The sequence below is a fragment of the Stegodyphus dumicola genome, chromosome 8 (assembly GCF_044657685.1).
Source record: "Stegodyphus dumicola isolate Sdum_Otavi_A_Nest chromosome 8, ASM4465768v1".
NCBI lineage: Eukaryota > Metazoa > Arthropoda > Arachnida > Araneae > Eresidae > Stegodyphus > Stegodyphus dumicola.
The window spans coordinates 180,932,116-180,944,654 of NC_140775.1; the positions used below are offsets into that span (position 1 = coordinate 180,932,116).

Consider the following 12,539-nt stretch of genomic DNA (forward strand, 5'->3'; position numbering starts at 1 on the left):
ATGAGATGTAAAAAAGATATGAGGTTTACATATTTTCTGCTGAAGGATTAACAGAATTTTCTATCGTAGTCATTTCGTTTGACTGTTTCTTCATTATTCTCGTATAACAAACAGTATAACAAACTTCATTCACTAACACACTATGCAAATATAATCATCCATTGCAAAAGAATTAACAAATTAATTTAATTATTAAATTTAACAATCTAAAAAAATACAAATTCAATAAAAGAAATAATAAATATATAAAATTTTCAACAAATTTAATGACAATTTTATAAGCCTTATTATTAAGCATCTAAATTTACAAACTGATTATTCCAAATTCAATTACTTCATAATTACTCTATTATTACCAAATACATTTAGCAGCATTATCTGCTGAGCATTATTTCCCCTCCACATATTTGCAACATGCTACAAATCCAATGTCAGAGCTTTGAAGATAGAAACTTTTTTAAGTTGGTAATAGTACATAGTTCAATAAGTTCCACTGCATTCAGCATAGAAAAAGTAGTTAGAAACATTAAAAGGCAATGAAAAAATTGAACAGTTTGACCTTGTTCATATTTGTAGAAATCTGTTTATGATCCTGTAATTCAATTTTTTTCTTTTACTTTTGATTAATTATTTCAATCCAAAATTTTTATAATTAAAGATAAAAAAAACCTAAAAAAATTTCAAACTATTTAGAAAACAGAGGTGAAAAAATAATAACACTTATACTCTACTAAGAATTAGTTACATTTTTCATTGTGGTTATGATTGTTCATACCTGCTTCAGTCCTATATACTACACAAAATAAAAATCGCTCTGATTGTTCCACAGATAATAAAGTGAAAGGAAAAGATTTTTTTTTTTTTTTAACATGTTAAAGTTATTTACACATGCTTAAATAAGTTATGTTAAAATTTACTATCAGTAGCAAAACAAAGAGCTTTAAAATTAGCACTTTTAAAATTAACAAATAACATCAACTGTTAAATAATATTTTTAAAAATACAGTACATATTTCTGATAATTTGAAACTGAAGATGCCTTTAATCCACATGCATTTTTAGAAGTAAATAAAAAAATTTCCAATTTTGTAAAAATTCAGCATAGCATTACTAATTCAGAAGTCAAACAACAAAAATCAGCGTTATATTTACAAAATTTTCACAGGACTAGTTTCGATGGTTTTACCGAACCACCATCTTCAGCTGCAAAACCGCAAATGAACCAGATAGGAAATAATGATTAGATAAGATAAGAAGGCCTGGACAAGAATAAGCAAGTGGTGCCATCTGTTGGTGAAACCAGAACTAAAACATAATTTCTTTAAAGGCCGAAGGCAAATTTGGATTGGAATTAGGATCGTTAACTAGAACAGAAAGATTTTTATGAATGTGAAATGCCTCTAGAAAATCCAGTTCTCCAATGGAAGATGTTTTTTTTGAATAATTTTGGCAGCAGAAAAATTGAAAGTGTGATTTTCGGACCAACAATGTTGCGCAACAGAAGACTTCTGTGTTTCCTTTTTTCTAACATATACCTCATGTTTTTTGACGCGAAATTTTAAGGCTCTCTTAGTTTGGCCAATGTAAATTAAACCACACTGGCAAGGAATCCTATAAATACCCCAGGAATTCATATCCGGAATGGGGTCCTTGAGTATGGAACTCGGAATTTTATTGATGGGAGAATAAACAACCCGAAAGTTAAATTTCTGCAAAATATATGCAACTTTATGGCTAATTGATGGAAAGAAGGGAATGGCAACAGAATTTTTATAATCTCCTAAAACAAGAGTGTGGCTTTTAGTGTGTTGAGATGAGAATTTTTTAACTGCTTGATTAATAATGTTGGGTGGAAAGCCCCTGTCAATAGCTATTGCTTTTAAATAATTTAGTTCTTCATCAAGGGCTAGTTTGGAGGAGCAAACTTGAAGAGCACGGAAAACATAGGAATAAAATGAAGTTATCCGTTAATCGTTTCACTAAATTACGCCTGAAACGGCAAAAATTCCTGAATCATCTTGACTTTTTACTTAAATGTAAATGTAAAAAATTTATCCCCAATTTTATTCAAATCAAATCTAATCAAAAACCTTCGAGTCGTGTTTCAAGAATTCTGTTAAATTGCAAGCTTGCCTTACTTCGGTCCGTCATAAGGGATACACGTCAACAATCATTTGTCCAAAATTGAACGTGAACTCTATAAGCTTCATCTGGAACTCGCTAAATCATATCCAAAATTCACTGCCCTTGAACAAAAGTCTTGGTCTAGAACGGAGAATGCAGTTAACCGTAATAAAAACACCCTTGCAGTTAAATTCGAAAAACTTCTGTTACAATCTTCCAGTTCAAGAAGTTTAAAAAATCTTCCCATTGTAAACATCAAGCCAATAGTTAATATTTCTAATGTTAGTCTTTCAGAAGAACAAGAGAGAATTCTAAAATATAATTTTAACTTCTCACAAACCTGTAAACCCTCGATTCCAAAGATTTTGGCTCCTATCGAAAAAGCTTTCAAGTTCAGTAAAGTTTCAGATTCACAGAAAGAAATGATTAGGCATCTTATTGCTCATAATGTGAAATTCAATAATAAACCTTTGAAACTAAATCTAACTGCGAGAGAAAGAGCTACATTGCGTGAAATTCATTCTAACCTGGATATTATTATTTCAAAGGCCGACAAAGGTGGCCAGATAGTCGTCATGGATAGGAACACTTACATCGATGGTGTCACTAAACTCTTAAACGAAGGACCATATAATCCAATCCCTAAAGATCCTTCACCTTCGGACTTGTCAAAAATAAAAACTGTGATCAAATCTTCGCAAATCATTTCAGGCAACTTAAAACATTCACTTATCCCATCTGTTGCAAATTGTGCCAGATTATATGCTCTTCCCAAAATTCATAAAAGTGGTATTCCTTTCCGCCCTATTGTATCAAATTTAGGTACTGCCTCGTATCCATTAGCTAAATATTTAGTTTCTAGATTTTCCACTCTATTAGACAATAACATTTACGCCAAATATAAAGAAACCAAATATTTAGCAAATGGATACGAGGCAGTACCTAAATTTGATACAATAGGGTGGAAATGAATACCACTTTTATGAATTTTGAGAAGAGCATATAATCTGGCACAATTTGCAACAGATGGGATAAGCAAATGTTTTAAGTTGCTTGAAATGATTTGCAAAGATTTGAATGTCAGTTTTTATTTTTGACAAGTCAGAAGGTGAAGGATCTTGTTTATCATGCCCTCATCCAGTAATCGTTTCACTAAATTTCATCTTCGCAAATCATTTCAAGCAACTTAAATTTCACTTATCCCATCTGTTGCGAATTGTGCCAGATTATATGCTCTTCCCAAAATTCATAAAAGTGGTATTCCTTTCCACCCTATTGTATCAAATTTAGGTACTGCCTTGTATCCATTAGCTACATATTTGGTTTCTAGATTTTCCACTCTATTAGACAATAACATTTACACCATAAAAAGTCCAATAGAGTTTGTAAAAAATGTTAAAAACATTTCTCCTAGTAATTTACTCACGGTTTCATTTGATGTAAAATCATTATTAACCAATGTCCCAGTGGAAGGTGCATTAAGATGTCTAGAAATCAGACTTCGCGAATTTCATTTCTCTTGCATCGAAATTGATGAGCTAATTTCTCTCACTCTACTCTGTTTGAAACAAACACATTTTGTTTTCCAAAATAAATATTACAAGCAAACTGAGGGATTGGCCATGGGAAGCCCCCTCAGTCCCATCCTGGCTGATATCTACATGCATTATTATGAATCAAAATTATTTGAAACTTTAAACTTCCCGGCATGGTTTCGCTACATAGACGATACTTTTACTCTGTTTGAAGGTAATAAAGATGATTTAAATAAAGTTCTTTCAACAATGAATTCTATTGATCCTGCTATTCAGTTCACTTTTGAACTTAAGACTTGCAATTCTCTTCCGTTTCTCGACATTCTGGTCACACGTAACACATCCAACTTCAGTACTACGGTTTACCGTAAACCTTCTTCGGTTTGCCTTCCACCACACTTTAAATCATGTCATCCGACTAAACAAAAGTTAGCTTCATTTTATTCCTATGTTTTCCGTGCTCTTCAAGTTTGCTCCTCCAAACTAGCCCTTGATGAAGAACTAAATTATTTAAAAGCAATAGCTATTGACAGGGGCTTTCCACCCAACATTATTAATCAAGCAGTTAAAAAATTCTCATCTCAACACACTAAAAGCCACACTCTTGTTTTAGGAGATTATAAAAATTCTGTTGCCATTCCCTTCTTTCCATCAATTAGCTATAAAGTCGCACATATTTTGCAGAAATTTAACTTTCGGGTTGTTTATTCTCCCATCAATAAAATTCCGAGTTCCATACTCAAGGACCCCATTCCAGATATGAATTCCTGGGGTATTTATAGGATTCCTTGCCAGTGTGGTTTAATTTACATTGGCCAAACTAAGAGAGCCTTAAAATTTCGCGTCAAGGAACATGAGGCATATGTTAGAAAAAAGGAAACACAGAAGTCTTCTGTTGCTCAACATTGTTGGTCCGAAAACCACACTTTCAGTTTTTCTGCTGCCAAAATTATTTAAAAAACATATTCCATTGGAGAACTGGATTTTCTAGAGGCATTTCACATTCATAAAAATCTTTCTGTTCTAGTTAACGATCCTAATTCCAATCCAAATTTGCCTTCGGCCTTTAAAGAAATTATGTTTTAGTTCTGGTTTCACCAACAGATGGCGCCACTTGCTTATTCTTGTCCAGGCCTTCTTATCTTATCTAATCATTATTTCCTATCTGGTTCATTTGCGGTTTTGCAGCTGAAGATGGTGGTTCGGTAAAACGATCGAAACTAGTCCTGTGAAAATTTTGTAAATATAACGCTGATTTTTGTTGTTTGACTTCTGAATTAGTATTTATTCGGCGTGTTATTGTGTCTTAATTTCAGCATAGCATATTTAACAGCCTTTTTTTTATATATGCTCATGCAAGTGAACTTATTAAACAAAAATGCACTATATTTATAATATATATTGATTGAAGAAACATGTTTATTTTATTATTGGAGTTATTAAGCATTTTCTGCATGTGCACCATCCCCCTGTTTCTACAGCAAATGCATAGTTAAATCTTTACATTTTTTTATTTTAGATAAATCTCTGCTTAGACGCATATTCCACTTATTTACAATTGATTTTTAGTTTTTGTAATGAACTAGGGCAAAGAATTTATAATTTCTCAAGTTTTCAGAAGTTATTAAAATTGAATATACTTCATAGCTGGGTAGTTTACATTATACACAACAAGCAAACTTGTTTATATATGCAACAATAGGGGTAGAATCTTACAAACAACAGAGGTGGAAGTTTTCTGACATTCAAAAGGGAAAACATGACAAATGGCTAAAGAAGGATACATTTTCTAGGGAATAGAAATGTCAATACTAGCACTTCTTGTTAAGTGCTTTAAATTATCAATCCAGTCACACAGTATTGATATATTGATTAGAATTTAAAACTATTCCAACATTTAATGCATATTAAGTATTTCATGAAACATTCATGGAATATTTAACATCTTATTTAACACTCATGGATTATTCACATGAAATCAATGATTTACAGTGATTCAGTTTACCAAAATGTAATTTAAATATGAGCCTACTTCCAAATGGAAAATTATTCTTATAAAGCTTTTAAAATAATTTTCACCCACCTTACCATAAATATTTCCAACATCAGAAACTTGTCCTCCAGCTTCAGAATAAAAGTTAGTTTTGTCTGTTACTATTATACAGTGGTTACCCTTTTGTACTTCTGATGAAAGTTTTCCATCGCTTATGATCGCAAGAACAGAGGAAGTTATACTTTCAACACCTGCATTATTATCGAATACATTACATGAAAATCTTAAATGTGTAACACACATATAGAGCAGAACATCTTGATACATTTTAAGGTGCTGTAGCAGTATTTAAAAAAAATATTTTTATTTTACATGAATATTTGAAAACAAAATTAAGAAATCTAAGAAATTAAAAATTGTGATCAATGTTTGATATTCATGACTTTAAATAAAAAAGGAGGGGGAGAAAGAGAAAAGGGGGAAAAGGAAAGAAAAGGAAAACTGCAATTCAAATAATAATATATAATTTTAAGGAAACTATATTAAGAAAATTCTGAAATACAATTTTTTTTAAAGAAAAAAAAAGAAGCACATACATTTATTTTTTTTAATTCATTTTTATCTTGTGCTTCAAATAATCTTCCTTTTTTTCATTTCAAAGAAAATAAATATATTATATAACTTAACATTAAAATAAATTAAAGAAATTAAAAGAAATAAGTATAGTTATAATTCTTAATAAGTACAGTTTTTCCCTTGCAGTTATGTTTAAACAGTAAGGCTATCACCAATTTGAAAAAGCACTTTTAATACATTTCACATTTATATACTTCTGTGTTTGCTTAACATTTGATCTCTGTTCCAGTTCATTTCATTCCACTTCATAGTAAAATATTTTATTTATATGATGCATAACTTCAGTTATGTGTCATTTCTTCTCTTATTTACCAATGTTTTTTTTTTTTTTTTTTTTTTTTTTTTTCCGGAGTTCAAACTGCTTCCAAAAATATCATTTCTTCTCATAGCATTTAAGAGTTATACATTGGGATATAAGGGAAAGAAAGAAAAATAAAGAATAAAGGAAACAACACTGGAAGATTCTTTTTCCTTCACAAAAATTCAAATCTGCATCCATGTTGAAATTTTCTTTGGAAAAATGTTATTTATAGTGGAATTATAAAACTGAATTTCTTTCTGCAGATGTCAATTTCTTTTCACTTTTTGAATTTATTGCCTTTGATCTACTAACTGTTTTCCAACAAAATATTTCTTAAGGCAATTTTTAAAATGTTTGTTCTACTATTTTTTATTAATGCCTCATTTAATGAGTAATTGAAAATTAATTTATCTGATTTGTATTTTAAAAGAAGTACAACAAACCCCACATTTACACCTAAGTACTTTTTTAAATCAAATAAGATTTAAAAACAGTGATTCAGTTTACCAAAATTCCCATATAAATAAAATTTTCAATATAGGATGTTTGAGGCCTCTGAAAAAATATCAGAATTCTAATTAGTGACAGAGTCACAGCAGCAGAAAGGCAGTTTGAATAACCTCTTAAATTAACATTACACTGCAATGAAGAACTATTATGCAATTTCCCAAAATTTCAAAATGTTTGCAAAATAGGAAGTCTTTACAGTGATCAACTCTTAGAGAGAAAATATAAAATAATAAATGAATAGCTCAAACACAAAAAACATATACTCATGGCATCAACATAAAAGAAAAATTTTAAATACATTCAGTGACTGTAAATCCTTTTTTTTAAAAAAAAAAAAAGTCATCATAAGGAAAATTTTAAAAATTGCTTTATTCTAGAAAAGATGCCTCATATTACCAGTCATGCTCAGCTAACACAAAAAATACACATTTCATATTACGGCCACTATGAGCAAAGCGTAAATAATATATGATTCAAAAAGATTAAAAAGTAATACATTTCTGGTTATCTGAACTTCTAGCAAAATGTTGTGAATTTTTTGCTGACTTTGGAAAGCATACACGAACTAGCTGGAGGCTATTTTTTTGCAAAACTAATTTGCCATTTACAGTAAGAGCCATTTTTAAAATAGTGGCACACTTAAAATTCCAAAAAAGAGCAATCAGTCAATAAAATTAATGAAAAAAAATCAGCAATAAAACATTGGCCTTCTTAAGAGAAATTCTTGTGTAATTTTTTTTCTTTCTTTATTACTCTCCCCATATAAACAGCAATCTGTTTTCACTACAAAGAAACATCAGAAAACTGCACAAAATCAGCAGAGCACATAATGTTGGTATAGCGAAACAGCCAACAATAAATAAAATGAATAGTTGATGTAAAGGAGCTACAGCTGTCTCCAAGCCAATTTCTGACTTGCATTTTATCACATGCAATTTTTCACACAGCATTTTGATTTATATGTGGTCATTTAAGAAGTGGAACTCCCTAGAATGTGAATTTTTGCATTTTCTTTTGTTAGTCAAAACACCACATTGCTAAAGAAATAAAATGCTTTATGTTCTGTCAGTTGATAAATTCACACTTAAATTATAATTTATTGTGAGAAAAAGAAATACATTCAATGCAAAATGAAACAATAATCCCAAAAAGGATGATTGAATTTCAAAAGTGGAAAATAAACAGATGTGTGTTACGTGCACGCTTGAGTTGCCGATAAATACTTTTTGATAAATTCTTCAGTGGTTGCCACATAACTATTCTGGCAACATACCGTGTTGCTTCATAATACTTTTTCGTGACTTTTCAGTAGGGATGCAGATAATCACAAAGCACCAACTTTCCTTTAATAAACAACATATACATATGTAATAACATATTATTAATGTATCAAAACCACAAATATTAATTTGACAACTTAACGACAAAGTACAAATTGCAAATTTGGTATTTTATCCAACACAGGATTCATTTGACAGCTAATCATGAGAAGGTATGCTTTAATTTGAAAACCACACGTACCTCAATTTAATTACTCAATATCAAATTACTGAAACAATTGTAAAAATTTAGGAGCCTAAAAATTTGTAATCTATATAAATACAAAAATTAGAAGTTAAAAAATTGCAAATTTTAGTACTTCCTTATTATTATTACAACCTTTAATTTAAATGGACCAAGATCATTAATATATTGTCAACTGTCACCAAACAGACAACAGTCCTCAGCCCATTGTCTTTTTTTTTTTTTTTTTTCTTCAGGAAATGCTAATAATTTTTGGTTTAGCAAAAAGTGAAGATGCTGTATCATTTTTCCTAGAAAGAGACATTTTATCTCACATTCAGATATGCAAAAATGGCATGAAATGAAACCATATATCAATGAAAGCATCTGGAAATCACAAGGCAACAACAACTGAAGGTACAAGATGAAATTTTGCAAATAAAAGAAAAACTGAGAACTGGTTCAGTGATTTCACTGTGATTTATTTACTGTTGCACAGAAAAATCATGAAGCAAGCATGCTTGCAATATAAGATTTTAACTGCGACTTAATTATAAACTTGGTAGTAATCTTGACACTATTTCAATAACAGGGTCATAATAATGAGGAACTAACTGTATTTCTTCAGAGACTTATTTCTTTCCTTTCTTTTTATAAAATCAAAAACTATATGGATCATAATAAATTGAAAGTATACGTATGTGAATTGCAAAACTAAAAAAGATTTGGAAATACTGTGTTAAATAAATGCAAATTTTAGTAAATCCAGTTACTAAAATTCATCTTTGAATTTAACATCTGTAACCCCACTACTTTGTACTTTATAACTTAAATGTGTAATTAAAACACCCTTAATTGTAATATTTTATCTTTATTGTGTTTTGTTAATTAAAGCTACTTAAAAGGGCCAGGTGCATCTTTTGTTTATGGTAGTTTTGGATATAGTTGGCCACCCAACGTGCGGTTCGAATGATTTACCCAATTTAGAAAAAAAAAAAAAAAAAATGTTTAGTTTACGATTCCAGGACATTGACTCACATTTCTTTTCCAGGTTTTGGGTACTACTTCCACCAGCAAAGTCCTCAAACGAAGATTATTTTTTATATCATATGAAGTATTGGTTTCATCTTCACCCAAAGATAACAGATAAAAGATTTTTATTCAATAAGCATTTAACTTAATAAGAAGATAACAGATTTTCACTCAATAAGCAATATAAAATTCTAATTATAATGTTGTTAATACGTTAATAATATGGAATGGAATGCATCGTTAAAAATTAAACAATCAAATATAAAGTATAAGCTCTAGATGTTTCTTTTTACATATGTTGCACTTTAAGAATTTATATTGTCTTACATTGTTTTAAATAATTGATTTCTATTTGAATTTCCTGTGTTTTAATTCTGTGTTCTAATAGAAGATTGATTTCACTGGAAGTCAACACAAATTAAATTTTGTTTCGGTTCTGAACGAAAGTTGTTTACGTGGCAAAATGTTATTTTTATTCTGATTGATGTACGTTTCCAGTGTGCGTAATTCTTTTAGGATTTTATAACTGTATTGCTATCAATGAATGAGTTGTGAGTTTTGTTTCATTTTATTTTATGAATAATATTAACGGATACTTTTTTTCTCTTTCAGAATAGAAATGATTAAAAAGTGAAAAGGGTTTTATCTAGTATATTATTTAAGCTGTGCCACTAATGTTTTGTTTTTATTTATTAAGAATACTTCTTTTGAATTAATGTTTAATTTGCTGTTATTCTGAAAAGGCATTCTAATACTTGCTGCATTTTTTATTTGTGTGTTTATAAAAATTTTAAATTATTATTTTGTAATATTTAAGAACAACTTATATATCTAATTGTGTTTTTCAAAGAGAACTATAATCGAAAATTAATTTCTTAAAGCATTTAGGATTTTGTAGACATCATAGAACTAATAGAAAATTTATAAAAGTTAAATTCTATTTTTGGGATTTTATTTTACTAAATTTGTGCATTCTTTTATTGGCCATTGGGCAAGTGTACCAATCTTTGTTAAATGTTAGTTTCATTTTGTTTTCGAAGTAATCTCAGATTAATGATTTTGTTCGACGTTATTTTTCAAATATTATGTAATTGTCAAGGGTAATTAAGAAATTCATAAAGTTTCTGAACATATAATTTTCTTCAAACAAATACTGAACTTTTCAATGGACATTGAAAGTACGATAACACGAATTTTGGGGATTAACCAGAAAAAAAGATGTGCAAGTGTTTATCACAGAACTGGGTTTGCCCGTCTCAGATAATTTGAAAGTGATTCAACTCAAAGAGCTAATTAAGCACATAGACAAAAATTCTATAAATTTCCAATTAAGCTAAAGCTTTGAAACATCCACTTTAGTGAATCTTCAAAGTAACGAAGGTAAACGTCTGCATACAAAACGGCATACTCAACTAAATCACTTATTGCAAAAATTCAAGAGAACTGCTTTGAACCAGGGGGAGATCCAACCCCATGTAGTGAAGGTTTGAAGAGAATCATCTTGATTCTGTGCCGTTGAATGAATCATCTCAAATCAATGAAGTGTGAAGAGAATCATCCTGATTCTATGGAGTTTTAAGTGAATCATCCCAATTCCATGAAATATGAAGAGAATCATTCTGATTCTATGGAGTTTTGAGTGAATCATCCTGATTCCATGAAGTATGAAGAGAATTATCCTGATTCTATGGAGTTTTGAGTGAATCATCCCGATTCCATGAAGTATGAAGAGAATTATCCTGATTCTATGCTGTGTGATGAATCATCTCGATTCAACGAAAGTATGAAGAGAATCATCCTGATTCTGTGTTGTGTGATGAATCATCTTGATTCAATGAAGTTTGAAAAGAATCATCTCGATTCACTGAGGTTTGAAGTGAATCATCCTGATTCAGGAAGTTTGGAGTGAATCATCCCGATTCAATGAAGTATGAAGAGAATCATCCTGATTCTATGGAGTTTTGAGGGAATCATCCCGATTCAATGAAGTATGAAGAAAAGCATCCTGATTCTGTGTTGTGTGATGAATCAGCCCGATTCAGAGATGTTTGAATGAATCATTCCAATTCAATGAAAGTATGAAGAGAATCATCCTGATTCTGTGTTATGCGATGAATCATTCCGATTCAATGAAGTTTGAAAAGAACCATCCCGGTTCAATGAACTATGGAAGGAATCATCTCGATTCTATGAAGTTTTGAATGAATCGTCCCGATTCAGTGAAGTTTGAAGAGTATCATCCTAATTCTATGCTGTGCCATGAATCATCCTGATTCAATGAAGCTTGAAAGGAATCATCTAGATTCTATGCTGTTGATGAATCACCCCGATTTAAGAGTATGACAAGCAAAAAAATATATTATGGTCATCAACATCAAAAGCCTTCTTACGAACCAGGTGATAGAGTAGGGTTGACATTACATCCTATTTGAAAACCAAAGTTTTCTGGCTCTTCAGTGAGACGTCGTATGAGCCTGGGGGGGGGGGTGAGTCTGTAACCCCATGGCTCAATGAACGCCACCTAGCGGCCGCCAGAAGAAACACCAGCCAAAAAAAAAGACTATAGCCTTCAGTCGATGTACTGGACTCAGCTAAGTATGGTGTTCCCTCGAGATTTACTTTGTAACTTAAATGTGCAATTATAATGCCCTCAATTGTAATGTTTTATCTTTATTGTTGTTAGTTAAAGCTATTTAAAAGGGTCAGGTGAGTCTTTTGTTTATGGTAGTCTTGGTTATACATCATCTATTTATATTTTACATTTTGCAAGTTAAAAGAAACAAGATTTAATTGCATACACAACTGGTATAAACATAATTTTAAAATGAGATAGGAATTTGTAAAACAGAATAAATCAACTGAAAAATTATTTTTTAAGCAAACATAAATGGTACATCAATACTTC

At 30.4% G+C, this 12,539-nt stretch overlaps 1 protein-coding gene across 1 annotated transcript in view; it reads right to left on the reverse strand.

The window, feature by feature from the left end:
- Positions 1-12,539, reverse strand: part of LOC118190028 (alanine--tRNA ligase, cytoplasmic-like) — a 105,677-nt gene that overhangs the window by 56,374 nt on the left and 36,764 nt on the right. Inside the window, exon 11 of the mRNA XM_085822804.1 lies at positions 5,743-5,903. Within this exon, the coding sequence (XP_085678930.1) occupies positions 5,743-5,903 (161 nt within the window). The remainder of the gene's footprint in view (positions 1-5,742; positions 5,904-12,539) is intronic.